Genomic DNA, 22336 nt, shown 5'->3' with positions numbered 1-22336 from the left:
GCAAGGGTAAACCACTTAGGTATTTTTACCAAGAAAACTCTATGGATAAACTACCAGAATGACTGCAGTTGGAGGGTAGGGTATTCTGGGAGAGATGAGTCCATGGAGTCGCTGTGGGTCAGAGACGACTCGACAGCGTAAGACAAGACAGTAGAATAAATGAGCCTAACCCAAACTTCCTGGATCCCATTTATCCACCACGCTGCCTGCCACAAGTCCAAGCCTAAATACTGAGTAACATCTATCTGTCAGCGTCCCTCTTTTTCATGATCTACATCAACAAGGAGTGTAGTAGATTGTGTTTAGGGAACCATCCCGGGCAGTGCATTGCCCAAAATGGGCTGTCAAGGTTTAAACTGGCCCAAGACCATCAACAGTACACTATAGAGGTCATCAATTTTTTCAGTTACACGTTGTTATTCCACCGTAAATGGTGGCACCTTTGTACATAAAATTGTGCTGAAAATTGCTCTTCCTGCCTACAGGACTACAGGAATTGCTTGAGGATAATATAATTATACCTGTCACAGAAGCACAAGCTGTACTCACATAAACTATGATGCTTCTATTCAGTGTACAGGACAAAAATTTCCCCTAATAAAGACTAGGAGCAGCGTGGCTCAGTGGAAAGAGCCCGGGCTTTGGAGTCAGAGGTCACGGGTTCAAATCCTGGCTCTGCCAATTGTCAGCTGTGTGACTTTGGACAAGTCACTTAACTTCTCTGTGCCTCAGTTCCCTCATCTGTAAAATGGGGATTAAGACTGTGAGCTCCTCGTGGGACAACCTGATCACCTTGTAACCTCCCCAGCGCTTAGAACAGTGCTTTGCACATAGTAAGCGCTTAATAAATGCCATTATAAATGCCATTATAGAAGACAAAAATTAACTCAAAGTCATTAGAGTTACACAGAGTTTCTGGGAGAAAAACCTAGATCATGGCACAATTCTGACACCATATTTGTTCTTTAATTCTGCTGCTTGGACTAGAAATTCTGAGAGTGCCTTCTGATTTTGATCACTCCATATTTCTCCATTTTCATAACTCCTGTATGCCTACTAGAACTCTCTTCTCAGTGTTTTCTCCACTTGTGACTGATAACTTCCTTAATAACTGATTGTCTCCATTTTGGGAAATTAGTAATCACCTAAACTCTTACTCACATACACCTTTCTCATCATGATCGACTTCTTATCTCAAAAAACGTAATAGGAAGTCCATTAATACCTGTCTCTGGCCAAGTTATGTCTATGGGACTACACAGGGAGGGTGATACAGCAAACAAGCAGGAAGTTAGCACTGCAAGAAACTTACCCATACTGGTACCCTGAACGGTGGGTATTTCTACAGTTCTTAAGCCATGTGAGTTAAAAAGCAAAAAAAAATTAAGGCAAACAGCTCTGCTAATCTCCCAAATCTCTTAGGGTCGATCCATCCTTTCTGTTTTTCTAGACTGCGGTTTCTCCACTCACTTCGATCCTCTATAACACCTCTTTCCAATGCTTCCCAGTTAAGGGACTGTTTGGTTAATATTTATTGCTCTACCATCACGAGTAGTGTTTATTCATTTCCTTAAGCATCTCTTTAAAGTCTCTCATTTTCCTTTAGAAAAAGGAAATCTCTCAGGAAGTGGCCAGTGTTTAGCACAGCTCTTTGAGTCACTTCTTTCTTTCTTCTTTCTCTTATGTGAATTTGAACTAATTTATTACTTTCACTTCCAGATGATGTTACTGTTTCTGCCCCACTATGAGATTTGAGAAACATTGTGAAGACACATAAAAACCACGTAGTCTGAGGTGCAAAATTTTTTGAGCACAAAAGCACAGCTACCCAAGGTTAGTTACTATTTGAGCCCATTAGAGTCCTTTCCTCTCATTACAAAATCCAAGTGTGTCAGCAAATGAGCACAAGACTCTAACACTGCTTCTCCTGGGTTTGCAGGAGGGCAAAGCCCGTAGATCAAAAAGAACACTCCGCTAATTAAACTGAAGCAGACAACTGAAGAAGAGAAGGGCTTGTCATGTGTAACGCCTGTGCCAAGAATGATCAGATTAGATATGCAAAATGGGAAGTAAAGGTGGGCAAAAGCAGTAAGCCAGTACTCTACATCTTAAATAGGCTGTAAAAGTTCTGACAGTTTTCCTAATTATTCCCAGTAATGGACATAGGAGGCCAAAAGGCAGGATGGAGAAATGCATTTTTCCCCATTATAGGTGCTGAGCACCAGGGCTAAAATCATGCCTGTCTGAACACTGATCAGTTTCTGCAAAGGTTAATAGCAATTAAATGCAGCAAACTAGATAAAATGAGAAACAGGTCATGATACCACCGCACTTTGAAAGAGCACAATATTTTGTAGGGAAAGGTTTCTTTTAAATTCATTTTACCATACAGCACATCAAAAAAGTGCTTTTCCCCAGAAACAAACCTATTTATTGAACCGATTGTACTTAAGGGTTTTAGTACCAAAACTATCGTGTTGTGCTACGAGTCAGTCAGTACCTTTACCATCAGTTTTATCTCTTTGCCAAAGAAAAAAAACTACTGTATTTAGAAAAAGGATAAAGATATTTACGATGCCCTATATGAGTGCTCTGCAAATGTAACTAGTACATAGCACTTTCATTTCAACAGTTAACAGTTACAAACAGATAATGTGGGTAATTTAAACTTTTTAAATGGGTGATCACTAGGAAAAAAGATTTAAAGTGCCTTGTCGGTGCTTAATATTTTCACTATTAATACTTCTTTTTAGTCTGGTAAATTGGTTTTTATCAACCCAAATTTGCATTAAGTATTTAATTACGGAGAGGGCTGTTGACAAGATTTAAAACACCACATTAATCTAAAGTTCGTGAATCTTTATGGAATTTCCTAGCTATTTAAGTGGAAAGCTTACGTAAGGAAGGTCAGGGAATTTTTGTGATTCGTTCAAGTGCAGAGAAAAATAAATACAACCTGCTCTTTAAAGTCATGTGTACTTAAAGGGCTGCTAAATGCCTAGGGTTCCACTAGCAAATAACATGAAAGAGCCATGAAAAAAATAGAAATAAAACTCAGTTTACATTGCTGTCGTCAAGGTCTTCCAAGCCATCGGGCCGACTAAGGTTGCGAGCAGGTTGGCTGCAGACGACATTGTCTTCCAGGCCCCAAGGGGAAGTTCTTGTTGGTGGCCTTTGGATTTCATCTGGATAAACAGGACCATCTGCCCCGTCTGAAATCAAAGTTGTGGAACAACAGTGAAATTCAGCACGATAGTCTCGCTATCTTTGTGGAGATCCACGTTCAACAGATTTTAAAATGTTTTTGCTGGAGTTACAAAATCAAATAGAAAATTTTGAGCATATTCCAAATGAAGCAGGAGGACACAGAATACTTGAACTACCAAACTGCTCAAAGTAGGGTCACCTCAGATTTAAGACTACCCTTGATGGAGATGGTTTGGAATTGAAAAGATAATTTCATAGAGTCCTGGGCATCCACTTAATTGTGCATCCTCGCATTCTTATTCCTGAGGTATCAAGTGGGCTTTGAACCCAAGAAAGGCAAGTAAGGTGTGGATGGAGGGATCCTTTTCTTAAACGCCAATCTAAGACATGGAGTTGTCTGGGGTGAGTAGGATGGCATCAGAAAGTAATACAAAAACTAGGTCAGAGGTACTAGATCCAGCTTACTGGTAAACTGAAGCATTTCGTCAAGCTGTTTGCCAAATAAGATGTTTATTTTAAATTAACTTTGCCAAAAACTCTTTTCCCTTCCAAACAGACAGTTCCCACGTAATCCAAAACCAAAAAGCCTCGAATAACCTCTTGTTTCCTGGGGTCCGTAAGGGTTTCCAAACTGCAGAACCGGCTGTCGGGTAGGCACCGCGGGAACTGAACCACTGTCTGCTGAAGATGGGTTGAGAAAATGAGCCACCTGCTGAGGACTCTGAAGGCTCTGACCATTTACGATCCCTTCTGCTTGACTGTCCAGTCTCCCTTTAAGTTCCTAGAAAAGAATTCAAACCAAGGAGCTAAAAATTTCACAGTCAAGATGAAATAAAATACCGATTAGAATGTCCTTCTTAGGTATATAGGAAGGAAATTCTTCCAAGTGCAAAACCATCTACCCATATATAAGCCCACTTGGCCTGAGATAGCTTAACATTTACAAAACGACTTCTCGAATCAGGATGTAACCCAATATACTTAAAGAACCCTGGCTTTAAATCTCAAGTAAAGCACTCAGTTTCTCACACTCATATTCCTGTCAATAAAGTGGGAATAATGCTTGTCATTGACTCTTAGGAACTTGGGGACTAAATAAGGAAATATTTGATAGAGCTGCATCTCCTTGGAAGAGAGGTGCAAGTATAAACTAAGGTCAGTAAGAAGGCAAACTAGTTCAGTTATTTCACATCGAGGAGACAGTAAGAACCACCAAAAATTGTACGAAAAGGTGATGAATTCTGCTAAAAAATAAGTTCTTTAGGACAACAGATTAGCATTACATCATTCATAGTTTACTAACAAATGCTACAAAACTTTTGCTACAAAGTGGAATATAAATAGGTAGATATATTAACCATAATCTGGAAAAGAAACCATTCAAATTTATTTTGGCCGTCAATTCACAGTTCTAAACATATCATTTATTTTCAAATCTACGGCAGTTAGGGAAATATGCATAAACATTTCCTGAATTACAACTCTTTACTGCATCATTTTTACATCTGAAATCATTTATCCTTTCCTCAATTTAATAATAATAATAATAATAATAATAATAATAATAATAATAATAATAATAATAATAATGGCATTTGTTAAGCGCTTACTATGTGCAAAGCACTGGTCTAGCACTCAGTACACTTTAACCTGATTTCTACTCAACTAGAATATGCAGAATATTTAAAATAAAGTGAATTTCTTGGCATTTCAAATTAGTTGTTATGTTTATTCTGTTACTACAAAGAAACGTATTCCAAACTATGAGTAAATGCCTATCAGAAGGTTGTACATTAACTTAAAGAAAAGGAGAATCAGGCCCTAGGTTAATGTGTTAGCAAAACATTGTGGGGGTGGGAGGGAAAGGAGTCATTCATTTATTCAATGTTACATATTGAATGTAACATTCACCTTATGTGAGCAAAATACTGCACTAAATTGTTTACTTTTAATCTTCCTTCTCTAAAAGTATGAAATCTAAAACATACATACCAGTTTGGTTAATCATAAATGGCTGTTATAGCTATGGCATACTCCTGATAAGCCCAAATATAATAACCTGGCACTAAGCTGCAGGAAATACTGCCTTTCTGAAACCTTTAAACTCGAAAAGATGTGACTAGCAAAAGGAATAAATAGATTATATTGGCTAAAGTCATGGGGATGAGCAAAAAAGTGAGATTTCCTGATAAAAAAAGCTTTTATCTAATCTTCCCTAAAATGATGTAAAATTTAAAATGTTGGACTTAGAAAAGGGAAGAATCTGAAAAGCCTTGACAGCTGAAATTATATTTCCCTATTTCCATGAAGTTCAACTTAAAGTGATGCCCATATTCTCAATCGCCTTACCTCTTCTATCTTACCTCGCTGGTTTCCTAATAGAACCCAGCTGGCACACTTTGCTCCTCTAATGCCAATCTACTCACTGTACCTCGATTCGTCTATCACTTGCCCGCATCCTGCCTCTGCCCTGGAGTGCCCTCCCTGTTTATAACCAAAAGATGATCACTCTCCCCACTTTCAAAGCCTTATTCCAAGCACATCTCCTCCAAGGCCTTCCCTAAGCCCCCATTCCTCTTCTCCAACTTCCTTCTTCTACGTCACCCTTGCACCCTCTAGACTGTGAGCCCGTTGCTGGGTAGGGACCGCCTCTATATGTTGCCAACTTGTACTTCCCAGGCGCTTAGTACAGTACTCTGACACAGTAAGTGCTCAATAAATATGACTGAATGAATGAATTTGCACTCTTTATTCACCTCTCCCTAAGCTGCATAGCACTTATGTGCATATCCATAATTTATTTACATTAATGTCTGTCTCCCCCTCTAGACTGCAAGCTTGTTGTGGGTAGGGAACTTGTCTACCAACTGTTACACTGTACTCTCCCAAGTGCATAGTACAGTTCCCTGCACACAGTAAGAAATCAATATGATTTTCAATGGTATTTGTTAAGCCCTTACTTACTATGTGCCAGACACTGTACTAAGTGCTGGGGTAGATACAAGATAATCAGGTTGGATATACAACCCACATCCCACACAGGGTTCACAATCTTAATTCCCATTGTACGGATGTGGTAAATGAAGTGCAGAAAAGCTAAGTGTCTAGACCAAGATCACACAACACACAAGTAATGAAGCTGAGATTAGAACCCAGGTTCTTCTGACTTCCAGACTTTCAAATTTCTAACCTTCCCTCCACATCCCACTGTGTACCAACAGGTTCTAACCACTGGCTTATTTTTTAAAAAAAGATCATTAGAGTCAGCAAATTATTTAATTTCAGAGATAGGGGAGAAAAATGGACCTCTTAAGTCACCTTTTTACCCCTGTACCTCTCCAGGGTCTTGCACTCAAGCCAATCCACCCAGGGGCTTAAATTCTCTCATTTCTCAAACTCTCCAGCAAATCACCCCCACCAAGAAAGATAATCTACTAAAGTCCATGCTTGCAGTTTAAATTCCTGCTGTATTTATCCACTTGAAATTAAGTATTTTCATTTCACTGTGTAATTAACAAAAAGCAGTTAGTACAGTGCCCTGCACACAGTAAGTGCTCAATACATACCACTGGTTGACCTCTGTAGAATATAAAATTCCATTACATGAAGTACCCTGGAATAAATGTCACTATTCTTTAAGATGAACAAGATAATATGTATGCGCCAAGAGCCTGAATATTCTTTTTTGTTTTAACATGTGATTTGTTAAGCACTTACTTTGTGCCAGGCACTGTACTTAGCACAGGGGTAAATATAAGATATTGAGGTTAGAGTCCCTGTCCTATATAAGACTCCCCATTTTGCAGACGAGGGAACTGAGGCACAGAAGTTAAGTGACTTGCCCAAGGTCACACAGCAGACAAGTGGCAGAGTTATTAGAACCCAAGTCCTCTGATTCCCAGGCTCCTGCTCTTTCCACTAGTTCATGCTGCTTCTCTACTCCATTTCAGCTCTCCCCCTCCTATCTTACCTCACTGATTTCCAAGTACAAACCCAACCCATCAGTCGTCAGTTCATCATATTTATTGAGCGCTTACTGTGTGCAGAACACTCTGCTAAGCACTTGGGAGAGTAAAATATAACAATAAAAATAGACACATTCACTGACGGTAACAAGCTTACAGTCTAGAGGGGGAGACAGACATTAATATAAATAAATTACAGATCTGTACCTAAGTGCTGTGGGGCTTGAAAAGGGGATGAATTAAAGGGAGCAAATCAGGGTGCCGCAGAATGATGATGATGATGATGATTATGGTACTTGTTAAGCGCTTACTGTGTGCCAAGCACTGTTCTAAGCACTGGGGCAGATACAAGATAATCAGGTTTGTCCCACATGGGGCTCACAGTCTCAATAGCCATTTTACAGATGAGGTAACTGAGGCACAGAGAAGTTACGTGGCTTGCCCAAGGTCACAAAGAGGACAGGTGGCGTAGCCGGGATCAGAAGCCACGTCCTCTGAAGTCCCAAGCCCGTGCTCTTGCCACTAAGCTATGCTGCTTCTCTAAGAAGCAGAAGGGAGTGAGACTTCAGACACTTCACTCCTCTAATCCCAACATACTCGCTGTACCTTGATATTTTTTACCCCACCCCCACAGCATTTATGTCCATATCAATCCTATTTATTGAGCATTTACTGTGGGCATGGCACTGAATTAAGCACTTGGGAGAGTACAATGCAACAATATAACAGACACATTCCCTGCCCACAACAAGCTTACAGGCTATCCAGCTGTACTTTACTATCTGCCTCCCCCTCTACCCTGTAAACTCTTTGTAAGCTAGAATCATGTGTACTTATTCTGTTACACTGTATTGGGAGTTGGCTATTCTAGACTGTGAGCTTGTTGTGGGCAGGAATTTGTCTGTTTGTTGTTATACTGTACTCTCCCAAGCACTTAGTACAGTGCTTTGCACATAGTAAATGCTCAATAAATACAAAAATATTAATTATAATGACAAAACTACACCTATCAAATACAATGGAGATTAAGTAAAACCCTATTTATCCAACCCCCATCTCTGCCTTTGCCATTTTTGGTTGAACGCAGATTTGTTCGTGGGGCTGTTAGGAGCACAGGTTCGACAGCCTGAGCCAGGAAGACCAAAAGGAAGAGACACCTCACCAAAGTTACCTGACATCCACCAGCACTTAGAACAGTGCTTTGCACATAGTAAGCGCTTAATAAATGCCATTATTATTATTATCATTATTATTATTATATCAATTCAGATAGATACACGGTGGTTTTGTACATGTTAACAGGTATCCACCAGTGCTCTTTTATATTATCTAATGCATTACAGCTGAGGCTGCTACCAGCCACTTGAAGAACAGGGAACTTTTCTGATTTCCACCTGGGTATTCTTTCCAAGCACTCGGTACAGTGCTCTGCATACATGAAGCACTTAATAAATACTACGGCTACTACTGCTACCATGCAGCTGGTACTAGGTGCATGACACCCAAATCTATCTCGCTAACCCTAGCCCTTCTCCCCATCTACAACCTCACATTTCCTCTTGCTGCACGGCATTTCCTTAATAAGTCCCGTCTGCAGTTTACGCTCGCTATGCCACAAACTGTTCCCTACCAAAACTCCTCCTCCACCTACCTTTCCCGTCAGAGTTCAGGCACTTGCTGCTTCCGCCTTAAATACTGTATCAGCCTCCTTAGTCTCCACCTCTTTCTAGTTCAGGTCATCTGACTGAAATGACACCATATACCTCCTCCACTCTCCAAAAAACCTCAACGGTTACTGATTTGGCTCCGCATCAGATAGAAACTCCTACCCATTAGCTTTAAAGTCTCTCTCCCACTAGCATATTCCATCTCACACTCAGTTCCTTCCAAGTTCACTTTCTCACTGTACCTCGTTCTCGACTCTCCCACCCTTCTGCTGCACCCTTTTTGTACATGTGGATTTACACACTCTATTTAAACACAACTTCCTAGCATTTATAAGTTATTTTACACTGGGCAGAACCATTATACCGTAAGATCTCTGTGGGCAGGTACTGTGTCTTCTACCTCTATTGTCCTTCCCAAGGGCTTAAGTACAGTGCTGTGCACATGGCAGGCACTAAATAATACAACCGTTCATTGCAGAAAAATCACTTTCACATTACATAAACTCGTTTATAAATTAGAATGAACTTTACCCTCATCTTCCTTCTTGGGCAGTTCTTAGCTATTATGAAATTATGTCGATGGAATCATTTTTTAAAAAACTTAGAGTTGCAACTTATGTTGCATGAACCATATAAAAGGCTAAAATGTAAACAGTTGTAAGTTTGCTACACACAACTCTACGGAAAAACTTAAGTGCTCTACTAAACTGGTTCCATGAATTAAAAGGTTAACCATACTATGGTAAACAGTTTTTCAACCTATATTCCATTATTAGTGTTCATTTATGTCACCAAACACAGCATACTACAAATGTTCATTTGCTATCTCTTCTAGCCCATAAAATTATTTTGTTTATATTTTATGTACATACTCATGTAGTTTTTGATTTTCAATCAATCTCTAAACTTTGAATTAATCTAAATGGCTTAAATAATTTTATTGCACCTTTTACAACCATTTTGATCTATGCACTATTTTAATTTTAAGAAATATTGCAATTAAATAACATTTTTCCCTTGGAAAATGTTTCTCTGTTGCAAAAGAAAAACAAGTGCAGATGAAATGCATTCAATTCTCACTACTTTTTAAACATCGGACACTGCCGCTTAGTTCCAAAAAAGGGACGCAGAAAGATCAGATAAATTCATTCATTCAATCGTATTTATTGAGCGCTTACTGTGTGCAGAGCACTGTACTAAGCGCTTGGGAAGTACAAGTCGGCAACATAAAGAGACGGTCCCCCTACCCAAATACATCATTTTAGTCCACATTAAGCCAGTTCTCAAAGCTCTTGAGAATTACTGAAGGTCAATAAGGTCAACTGATTTTTTTTTTTATCAAAAACACTTCAGCCACTTAATCTTAAAAAAAAAAGTACACCTATCTTTGTATTGCTTCATTCTTTAAGATGGAAACTGTTTCTCACAATCGTACTTTCATGGCATAGTGGATAGAGCCTGGGAATCAGTAGGTCATGGGTTCTAATCCCGGCTCTACCACTTGTCTGCTGTGTGACCTGGGATAAGTCTCTTCACTTCTCTGGGCCTCAGTTACCTCACCTGTAAAATGGGGCTTGAGACTGTGCCCAACCCAATTTGCTTGTATAATAATAATAATGATGGTATTTAAGCGCTTACTATGTGCAAAGCACTATTCTAAGCGCCGGGGAGGTTACAAGGTGATCAGGTTGCCCCCCGGGGGGCTCACGGTTTTAATCCCCATTTTACAGATGAGGTAACTGAGACCCAGGGAAGTTAAGTGACTTACCCAAAGTCACACAGCTGACAGTTGGCGCAGCCGACATTTGAACCCATGACCTCTGACTCCAAAGCCCGTGCTCTTTGCACTGAACCATGCTGCTTCCCCAAGCAGCACTTAGTACAGTGCTCGGCATGTAGTAAGTGCTTAATAAGTACCATAATTATTATTACTTTCACTAGAAAATATATGTCCGTAAAATACTCTTAAAACAATCACTAACAAAATAAACAAGACACAACCCTGCTGCATACCTTCTCTCTGGTGAGGATTTCCAAATGTGAAGTTAGTTCATTTATTTCTCTCTCTCTCTCGGCCAGCTGGACCTGCCAAAAAAAGATATGGGCAGCAAATGAACTGAGGAACGCGCAACTCCTTCCACTCTTTGTATACAACAATTTCACACAATTGTTCACTTCATTTATACTTCAATAGATTTCTGAAACCAGTGTTTCAAATTCATCTGAGAGATTACCATTACTCATTATAAAACAGGGAGAAAAGGGCCAATTACAATAATTAATAAGCATAATGGACCCAATTTCCAAATAGTAATGGCAGAAGCTATAAAGACCAGCCAAATTATTTTACTATAATTTGCAAGAAATGTAAGGCTTCCCTAAAATGATTATTGATTTCATCCTGACCTATGAAAAAAAAACCAACTATTCTACTTTATTTTTTGGAAATATTTTGTTTCTCTCTTTCCATTTAACTCCACAAACCAAATTCTAGAGAGGACACCAAGTTTTTTTCCATCTTAAAATTTCTTTAGGCTTGACAGCTTTCAGGATCAAATTCTAAAGTTACCTTAAAACTGAAGAGATATTTACTAGGAATTAATTTGAGAGCACCTGATTAATCTGAGAGCAACCCACATGTTTCCTGCTCCTACCACAACACACTTTGAACCTACTAGACACAAGAAAGGCTGGAATGTGGCTGTTCCAGACTCCCGATTTTTTTAAATTAAGTTTTTCTGCTGGGCAAACAGGCTGCAGTGCCCTGTTTCTGTTACCATATTAAAGTCACATCTTCTCCATGAGGTTTTCCAAGACTAAGCTCTTTATTTCCCCTACCAACAATCTCCTCTGTGTCAACTAGAAACTTGGTTGTGTAAGCCTTAAGCATTTTGAAACTCACCCCGGGTCGATAATACTTACGTAAATATTCTTATGCTCTACTATTTCCCCTTCCTTTTTTATGTATTTGTTAAGCACTTCCTACATGCAGGCAATGTACTAAGTGCTGAGATAGATACAAGATAGAGTCCATGTCCCACATGGGGCTTAATCTTAATCCCCATTTTACAGATTTGGTAACTGAGGCACAGAAAAGTTAAGTGACTTGCCCATGGTCTCACTGCAGAATGGCCTAGTAGAGGGAGCAAAGGCCAAGGAGTCGGAAGGACCTGGGTTATAATCCTTTTCAATTTTAACATTTTATAAGCCACAATTTTAACACCCACCCGTTTTCTTAGAATTTGAGAAGTACAAATGCAGTACATACAGTACATTTTGCCTACTCTATTGTGAAAAATTAAACTCATTCCTACAAAAAATATTTCATTTACAAAACACAGAATTTCAAGGCAAACCAGAACATAACATTCATCAAAATTATTATGAACAATCCAGTGTCTACCATTTTTGAAACTATTCCTCATGTTAACAAGCATTCAAGAGTCAAACTTACTCTGAAATGGTCCTCCATTTTGGCTAGTTGTAGTTTCACATTATCGCTGATTTTCACCTGTTCCTTCCATTTCAGCTCCAATTTTGCAAGTTCATCAGCATAACCACTGCATTTCGCCTTCTCATCCTAAATGACACAAAAAGCTTTTCAGCTGACCTTAACATCAGCCATTTATTCATGCAATTCAGAGAATTCTTGAATAAATACCTTGGAATTTTGACTAATATTGCAGCCTTCAACAGGGAAGGTAGGAAATTTTTCTTCTAAAATCAACTATTCAGATCAGAAGTTTCTAAATAAACGTTAGTCGTTCTGCTCCAAAGCAGAATGAAAGGGAGAGATATCCTTTTGCTTAAAGGATACTTTATCTCCCCTTCAATTACCACAAGCCCTTTCTCATCAAGGACTTCAAGTGAATCCTCATGCCCAAATAGTAATCCCATCAGAACATTACGTGTACATCAAAAGTAAAGCAACATGTATCCTGAGTGGTCACTCAGTAAACAAACACATTATCGCCATAATAGCCTGGCACTGACATCTAATTAGAGCACTGAAAGATATGCAAGTACACTGAGTTCTCCTAAAAACAGGGGCTGCATTCTCATAAAATCTCATACCAGGAAAATGAGAAAAACACACACACACACACACCCCACCCCAACCAATATACCAATACCATGGCATCCTGGATCTAAATGGCTCATTCTGCTGAATGGAAATACCAGCTAAAATGCATAGTGAAAATATTTTCTAGTAGAAAAGGTTTCCTGTAGACTGTAAGCTCCCCTGGGGGTAAGGATTGTGTCTACCAACTCTACTGTACTGTATTTTCCCAAGTACTTAGTACAGTGCACCGAACACTAAGTGCTCAATAAATGCCACGGATTGATTGATACTACCGAGTCGAACAGTCTTATGAAATAAAACAATGTGTCCTGTTATATGAATTATTGATGCAAATTGAGTTGCATTATTTAAACTTTGGAACACTGACAGTAGTAGGGTTAAATCCAAGCAGCATGTTCCTACTTTAATAACACCGACTGTGGTATTTGGCAAATGCTTATTATGTGCCAAACTCTCTACTAAGCTTTGGGGGTGATACAAGACAATCAGTTTAGGCACAGTCCCCGTCCCACGTGAGGCTCAGTTTAAACAGAACGGGTATTTCATCTCCATTTTAGAGACAAGAAAACAGGCACAGAGGTTACGTGATTTGCCCAGTGTCCCACAGCAGGCAAGTGGCAAAGCCCCTCGAATGCACACCCTCTAGACTTTAAGCTCATTGTGGACACGGAATGCCTCTGTTATATTGTACTCTCCCATGCGCTTAGTACAGTGCTCTGCACACAGTAAGCACTCAATAAATACGATTGAATGAATGACTGAAAGCCAGTATTAGAACCCAAGTCCTCTGACTCGCGGATCCACACTCTTGCTCTTAGGCTATGCTGCTTCCTTTTCCCATTCTTTAAAAAGCGTTTGGCCCCACGATTTGTCCTTTTCTAAACTGCAGGGAGACAGGGAAAGGAAAAATCTAGTCATCTTCTTTGAGACCGGTTTGTATGAATCCAGTCTGAGAGAATCTACACCCACTGGCTTTCTGGATGGTAGCAGGAGGCCAAGGTGCTAATGACCCTCAAAATTCGGGCCAGCTCACAGAGCAGGAGCTAAACCTTCTGGATTCACTTTGAATTATATTAATATTCACTGCCAATCTATAAATGGTATCTTATGTGATTAAAAAATGTCTATTGCTGTGTAGGTTAGACGGAAATTATAAAATAAGCCTTCAAATTAAACGCTTCACTATTTGCAAAAGGAAGTTACAAGTTATATTCACTGAATATATTTTTCAAACGTTGATTTCACTCACTTTTTGACCTGGGTGCTTTCACAGCAGAGAGAAGGGCCTAATACAATTTCTGAGCAGTACTTATTAACAAGGCGACATCAGACCACTTAAATAGTGAAGGCGGAGAGTTTAAATGACATGACCCATATTCAGTATTCAGTGGAGGAGCTGGGAATGAAATCCAAGAATTCTGACTCACTCCATTAGCAAGTTCTTAATATAGGGAATTGGAATAAAACATTATTATGAATCATGCCATATAACGCCATAGATGTCACTTAAAAACATCATTATCAGCTGATTTTAAGTTAACTTTCCAAAACAGTCATTAACTTACCAACAATAGCTGCTTGCATTTCTTATATTTTTCTGTTTTCTCAGCAATTGCTTTGGCCATTTCACACACTTGCCCCTTGGTCTTCAGCTCTGAGGGTGTCTCACATACAGCGAAGCCACATTCTAAAAAATGGGAAGAAAGCATTGAGCTGAAAAAAAGATATCTCCAACGTAAACTCAGTAGATCGCATGGATATACAGGTGCAGGTCAGATTCAGGGTATGATCTGTACAAGAGAGAATACTGAATTACTGATATGTGATAAGCAGAGGCTCCAATCTATGGTTTCTACTTATGGATTTATTCCAGCTAAATTTTCAACAGTCCCAATTCCAACACTTCAATTTGGAGTAAATAAAACAGTATAGAGAGACATAAGTAAACCTTATTTGGCAATACCCTATTTAAGTGCATAATTTACTCCACCACATAATTCCTTCTGCCAACCCACTGCTGATTTAAGGAGGAAATTTTTTTTTTAAGTTGTAATTGTGGCCAGACAAGGGTAGGAGAAGTAAAAAGGTCAGAATCCAAGAAAACCTCAGCTAACAACATGCATATGCTAACTGGATTAGGAAGAAGAGAATGGTCAGAAGGGGCAAAAACTTCTGACACAGCCTCACGCTAGGAAGCTTCTTCACTGAGACATGCAAACTCCTGGGGTGAGAAGAGAAGGGAAGGGAGATATTAAAACGGTGCTTTTGGGAATATTAATGGATGTCTCCCTTCTAGACTGTGAGCTCGTTTGGGCAGGGAATGTGTCCACTAATTCCGTTGTACTGCACTTTTTCTCAAGTGTTCTGCACAAAATTAGTTCTCAATAAACACCACTGATTGACTGAGAACTCAGAAGATGTACGAGGCCAATCTCTAGTGCTCTCTTGCCTTTTTTTTTTTCCTCCAGCTCCCCCTATTGCTATAATATTCCTCATGAAATAGCCCCTTCTCTGTTTGGGTAATTATAAACATGCAAAAAAATGGGACAATTATGTCAACAAATACATCGAGGCTACTTCGAATAGCGCATAGTCTCTGGATTGTGGGAAAGTTCTCATCTCATGAAAACGGAACATATGCCTCCCTCCTGTCTCTCCCCATTCCAGTCCATACTTCAGTCTGCAGTCCAGATCATCTTTCTACAGTAACATTCAGTCCATGTTCCCCCACTCCTCAAGAATCTCCATTGGTCGCCCATCCAGCTCTGCATTAAACAGAAACCCCTGACCATTAGCACTCAATTACCTTGCCCCCCCTCCTACCTTACTTCTCTGATTTCCTACAGCCCAACCCACACACTTCGCACCTTTATGCCAAACTACTCACTGTACCTCGATTATCATCATCATCAATCGTATTTACTGAGCACTTTCTGTGTGCAGAGCACTGTACTAAGCACTTGGGAAGTACAAGCTGGCAACATATAGAGACAGTCCCTACCCAACAGTGGGCTATTTTGCTCACAACCTGCCTCTGGCCTGGAACTCCCTCCCTCTTGACATCTGACAGATGATCACTCACCCCACCTTCAAAACCTTATTAAAAGCATATCTCCTGCCCTTGCACTGGGATTTGCACCCTATATTCACCCCCCTCCCTCAGCCTCACATCACTTAAAATACATATCCTTAATTTTTATTAATATTAACGTATGTCTCCCCCTGTAGATTGTAAGCTCATGGGCAGGAAATGCGTCTATCAAATCTGTCATATTGTCCTCTCCTGAAAAGTCAGTGCAGTGCTCTGCACACAGTAAGCACTCAATAAACATGACTGATTGACTGATATGTCTTCCCTATTGAGCTGGTAGCGGGATGAGTCATTTCTAATCTTTCATCTGGAGCTTTTTTCTATATTATTATGTGTAAACCCGCTAGAGTTTCCCTGGAGATTGCTGCCTAAATTCTCCTTCAGAAAGCCTAGCTAACAAACAGCAGAATACAGAAGGATGGAAGTAGAGAGGAGCAAGGAAGAGGGACAGAGAACACTGATGTCTAAAGCAGTGTGACCTAGTGGATAAAGGAACAGGCTTGAGTTCAGAGCACATGGGTTTTAATCCTGGCTCCATCACTTGTCTGCGGTGTGACCTTGGGCAAGTCATTTAACGTTGCTTTGCCACAGTTACCTCATCTGTAAAATGAGGATTGAGATTGTGAGCCCCATGTGGGATATGGATCGTGTCCAACCTGACTAGCTTGTTTTCTACCCAGTGCTTAACACAGCGCCTGGCACCTAGTAAGTGCTTAGCAAATACTATAAAAAAAAGAAAATATAAAAAGCCAACCCATATGCACGACAGATATGTTTAAATAAACAGGCAGAGAGACAAACAGGCCAGTAGGAACATAAGGAAAGTGCAAAGTAAAGGATGTAACCAGCACACAAACAAGGTCACTCTCAGAGATCCAAAAGGAGAACTCACCGTACAACCAGTCTTGGTAGGAGTTATGTTTGTCGAAAACCTCGCATTCAGGAAAACTCATATTTTAGTACTCACCCGGTGTTCAACACATGCACACATGAAAATGCACACGCAAAATACTGTTTTCTTCCAGCCCCACAGTGTGCTCCAAAGAGGCTCTCGTTGGAAAAACATTCCCAATTCCATAACAGAGCTCTAGCCAAAACCCATAGCAGAACTGAATGTTCTAAAATAAAACTGCATTTTTAAAAAATGCTTCTATTATTCCAATTTTTCACAAATTCAGACTTACACTAAATTTATTGCACATGTCAAACGGGCATCTGATGACCCATATATAATTAAACTTTCAGGCTTACTGCAATGTACTTTTCCTCTCAAGGATGAAAAATGCTTCACACAAGAGAAGCAATGTGGCCTAATGGACAGAATACATGCTTGGGAGCCAGATGAAACTGGGCTCTAATCCTGCCTCTGCACTTGTTTGCTGTGACCTTGGGCAAATCAGTTAACTTCCCTGTACCTCAGTTACCCCATCTGTAAAATGGGGATCAAGACTGTGAGCCCCATCTGGGATAGGGACTGTGTCCAAAGTAATTAGTTTGCATCCACCCCAGCTGTTAGTACAGTGCCTGGCACATAGTAAGCGCTTAACAAATACCATAAAGCAAAACAAACCAAAACCCCACAAAAACATCTGAAATACCTGCAGGAGTTGATTTTACATCAGCAGCAGAGGCAGAAGCAGCATCGGTATTTATTGAAGCATCTGTCACTTTCTGTTGGTTCCCAGTTTTCTATAAGAGACAGATCAAGTGCTTTATTCAAAATTTATTTTGCAAATATTGAAACGAGATAGATAATAGGTCACTTAAGTAGGTAATCTTGTATGCAAATCACAATACGGAGCAAAGACCTGAATTTCCTTTAAAATCTATAAACACGACTATTTTACTGGGGCCAATGAGTTAGAACCTAAACAAAGTTATTCAGCTTTTATTGTCGATCTCATGCGATCCAAAATGTTTCAAACCATTAACATAAACCTACTGCTTATTTATAATTTCTCTCAAAAGATCATCAGCACAACAGTGACTTGCCCCGTCACACTTGAACCCAATATCCAGCCTACAGAATCTCTGCCAAAGGCCAAAGAGGCCCAATTGACTTCACAACAGAAATCCGGCCATCGGAGGCAGCCAAGTTGTAGGCCTGATAATTGGTATTTCTATGTAGAGACGAGGGAAGAACAGACGGATAATCAATTGGCGGTTGTGGGTCGGGTACGAATGCCAAATAGAGCATCCGTGTGGGTCTCTATTGTGGGTCTCTATTGTATCATTATCCACATTTCTCTTATCAGTAAGTTCTTTTTTATTTGAAGAGTTGTCATTTCAATGATAATGGGTCAGAGTTAGTTTTATTCTGCATTTGAGCCCAAATGTGGCTAACTCCCCCCGCACATACACCCGAGGATTTCTTGTCGAGCATGGGAATCTGCTGGGGACTGCAATGTCATACCCAGCCAGGGGCAACGGTATCCTGTCGTGCCTTAGGATGCTTCTAGAACCATGTTGCTTTTCCGTCTATCCAATCCTCTCCACACCAAACAGTCCACAGTTCACCTCCCATTCAAATCCCTCCTAATATCCAACCTCCTCCTCCTGCTTTTCCCCACCAGTATCCCAGCATCCTGAGCCGTCTCAACAATCACTGATCAGCCAGCTCTAAAAGGAATGAACTTATCTGCATGCATCTTAGCACTCATGCAAATGCCTGCTCAATTTCTGCTTTTTGACCTCTCTAGATGAAAATACTTTTATTTGGAATGCCTAATAATAATAATAATAACAACAACAATAGTATTTGTTAAGTGCTTATTATGTGCCAGACACTGCACTAAGCACTGGAGAAGATGCAAGCGAATCGGGTTGGGCACAGTTCCTATCCCACATGGGGCTCACGGTCTCAAAACCCATTTTACAGATGAGGTAACAAGCACAGAGAAGTGAAGTGACTTCCCCACGGTTACATAGCAGACAAGTAGCAGAAGCGGGATTAGAACCCATGACCTTCTGATTCCCGGGCCTATGCTCTATCCACTAAGTCATGCAGTACACTCCTTGGGACAAGGAACATGCCGCTATGTTATTCTGTACTTCCCGAGTGCAGTGGGCAACTCAACAAATGCTGCTGCCACTACTTCTACTAAAGTTTCTATGACTAATTTCAAATAAAATGATCACTTCCCAGATTTGACTTAAAAATCTCTAGCCTTATCCTACTACCACTCCCTAAAACATGCTTGTAATTAAGAAAAAAAAATACGCTGGTCCACACTCATTTTTAACCAGCTCACCGTCTCCCTTGAGACAGATGGGTAATAAGATGAATTACACCCATGGGAGAACGTGTTTACCAACTCTGTTGTAGTGTACCCTCCCAAGCACTTAGTACAGTGCTCTGCATATAATAAGTACTCAACAAATGCCATTGGTGAGGATTAATTAATTACAGTGTTCGTTAAATGCTTACTATGTGCCAGGCACTTTACTAAGCTCTGGGGTGGATACTAGAAATCAGGTTGGACAAAGTCCCTATCCCACGTGGGGCTCACGATCTCAGAGCCCCATTTTACAGATGAGGTAACTGAGGCATAGAGAAGTGAAGTGACTTGCCCAAAGTCACACAGCAGACAAGTGGGGGATCCAGAATTAGAACCCATGACCTTCTGACTCTCAGGCAGGTGCTCTACCCAACTACACCATGCCGCTTCTCCTATTACTCTATACTCTCACTCAAAATACACTGGTACCTGCCCATGCCAAAATGGGAGTAGAGAGCAGAGGGGAATGAAAAGCTAAAGAAGCTTCACGCCACTCCCGGAGGCGGGGGGCGGCGCGTGTGGAAGACGGCAAGCCTTAACACACCTGATCAAGAAAGGCAAAAGGTTTGACAATGTCCCTCCCATCCCTCATAAACCAAACAGTAGTGAAGCTTGAAGTGAGGCGCACAGAATGGAATTTTAGTTCAGGCACCACCTGCTTTAACATTAACCCCTCACCACCCTATTCTGTTCTATTTCTTCTCCCTGTTATCCCAGTTCCTCTTCTAACTTGACCTTTGCTTTCCCTCCTCTCTCCTGCCAAGTGGGAAATCAGTCCTCTCAAATTCCAGAGCCAGTGCATCTGCTCTCAAACAACACACTGAAGAAGTCTTCGCGGAGTGGCACTGTACACTCTCAAAAGTATCATTCATTCAATCGTATTTATTGAGCCCTTACTGTGTGCAGAGCACTGTACTATGCGCTTGGGAGGTACAAGCTGGCAACACAAAGACGGTTCCTACCCAACAACGGGTTCACAGTCTAGAAGGGGGAGACAGACAACAAAACAAAACATGTAGACAGGTGTCAAAGTCGTCAGAACAAATAGAATTCAAGCTATATGCACATATTAACAAAACAGAATAGTAAATACGTACAAATAAAATACATAGAATAATAAATCTGTACATATATATATATATATATGTGCTGTGGGGAGGGGAAGGAGGCACGGTGGGGGGATGGTGAGGAGGAGAGGAAAAAGGGGGCTCAGTTAATGCCTGCATTTTTAGCTCTCCACCCTCTATGCAACTTACTCACTGAACCTCATTCCATCTGGCACTGACATCCATCTCACACCAAAAAACTTCCCATGGTTCAGTTTCTCAGAAGAGGATACGGTGAACCAAACTTCCCTGCCTCTTCCTTCATCATCAATCGTATTTACTGAGCGCTTACTGTGTGCAGAGCACTGTACTAAGCGCTTGGGAAGTACAAGTTGGCAGCATATAGAGACAGTCCCTACCCAACAGTGGGCTCACAGTCTAAAAGGGGGACAAAGCATCTCCCACCTCTCTTCCCCAAAAGCGACTGCCAACACAGATATTAACTGCTGGCTGACTTTATTTATTTATTTTACTTATTTATCTATTTATTTTACTTATTTACTTATTTATTTTACTTATTTATTTAATTTATTTATTTATTTATTTATTTTGCTTATTTATTTATTTATTTATTTTGCTTATTTATTTATTTATTTTACTTGTACATATCTATTCTATTTATTTTATTTTGTTAGTATGTTTGGTTTTGTTTGTTTTTTTTCCTCTGTCTCCCCCTTTTAGACTGTGAGCCCAATGTTGGGTAGGGACTGTCTCTATATGTTGCCAATTTGTACTTCCCAAGCGCTTAGTACAGTGCTCTGCACATAGTAAGCGCTCAATAAATATGATCGATTGACTGATTCTCCATCCGAAGGAGCCATTTAATGGCGGCAGAAAGTGCCCCACCTTTTATGGCCAGAGGACTGTCTTGCTGAGCTCTTAGGACAGTGGCAAGAACCCTGAGGAAGCCAACTGTTGGAAAGCTCGGAAAGATACCCTTCTCCCTTCTGCACCCCTGCTCGTTGGTTCCCCAGTAGCTAGCTGCCAAGGGAGCTTCACACCCTCCTCCCACTGGATTCAAGTTCTCCTTATCAGGTCATCAAGCTAAACCCAGGAGGTATGCTACCTCAGTACAGAATGCAAACCCCGGCTTGAGTTTATGAATAATTTAGAGTAGGCTTCTTTGTGGTGAGAGACTAAAATGAATTTTAAATGAATAAAAAGCGATAAACAAAGTGAATTAAAAAGATGAGATAGATCACTTACTGCCTGGTCTGTAAGCTTGTTCACTTGCTTTTGAAGCCTCTGACATTCCTTGAATTTTTCCTTGTAGTGGTCTGCGGCCATCTGGAGACGAAGTTTCAAATCCTCGACTTCCCTGCGCAGTTCTTGTTCCACTGTATCCGTCTTTTCCTTAAATTACAAAAAGAGAAATCACTACCTTTAACAAAAGATACTTATGCTTGGTTGGGATTTTTACTCGCTTTCTCAGTTTGAAAGAATCAATGCCCAAGACACAATCAGAATGGGGATCCTATACCAATAAATATACAATGTTAATATGTACCCGAGTTAATAAAAGTAAATTGGCGAGAAAAGTCTGAGGAAAACCTAGAGAATCAATCGTATTTACTGAGCGCTTACTGTGTGCAGAGCACTGTACTAAGCGCTTGGGAAGTACAAGTTACAAGTACTAGAGAAGCAGTGTGACCCTGGGGAAAGAGCACAGGCCTGAGAGTCAGACCCAAGCGCTTAGTACAGTGCTGTGCACACAGTGAGAGCTTAATACAAATGAATGAATAAAAGTCAGAAGACCTGGGTACTAACCCCAGCTCCACCACTTGTGTGTTGTGACATTGGGCTAATCACTTAATTTCTCTGTGCCTCAGTTACTTTATCTGTAAAACGGGGATTAAAGCTGTGAGCTCCCTATGGGATATGGACTGTATCCAATCGGATTATGTGGTACCTACTCCAGAATTTAGTGCAGTGCCTCAG

At 40.4% G+C, this 22336-nt stretch overlaps 1 protein-coding gene across 3 annotated transcripts in view; it reads right to left on the bottom strand.

Annotated features, from left to right (window-relative positions):
- Positions 1-22336, bottom strand: part of TAX1BP1 (Tax1 binding protein 1) — a 76800-nt gene that overhangs the window by 5633 nt on the left and 48831 nt on the right. For 2 of the 3 annotated variants that reach the window (XM_038760355.1, XM_038760347.1), the window contains exons 10-16: positions 21605-21751; positions 17613-17703; positions 14489-14610; positions 12294-12419; positions 10853-10924; positions 3805-3988; positions 3064-3224 (exon numbers count right to left, since the gene is read on the bottom strand). In XM_038760355.1, coding sequence (XP_038616283.1) covers positions 3064-3224; positions 3805-3988; positions 10853-10924; positions 12294-12419; positions 14489-14610; positions 17613-17703; positions 21605-21751 — 903 coding nt within the window. The remainder of the gene's footprint in view (positions 1-3063; positions 3225-3804; positions 3989-10852; positions 10925-12293; positions 12420-14488; positions 14611-17612; positions 17704-21604; positions 21752-22336) is intronic. The other variant, XM_038760364.1, reaches the window with a different exon arrangement.

This window comes from Tachyglossus aculeatus, chromosome 2 (genome assembly GCF_015852505.1).
Source record: "Tachyglossus aculeatus isolate mTacAcu1 chromosome 2, mTacAcu1.pri, whole genome shotgun sequence".
Lineage (NCBI taxonomy): Eukaryota > Metazoa > Chordata > Mammalia > Monotremata > Tachyglossidae > Tachyglossus > Tachyglossus aculeatus.
The sequence above is the reverse complement of the archived record's forward strand: the minus strand, read 5'-3'. Positions and strand labels throughout refer to the sequence as shown.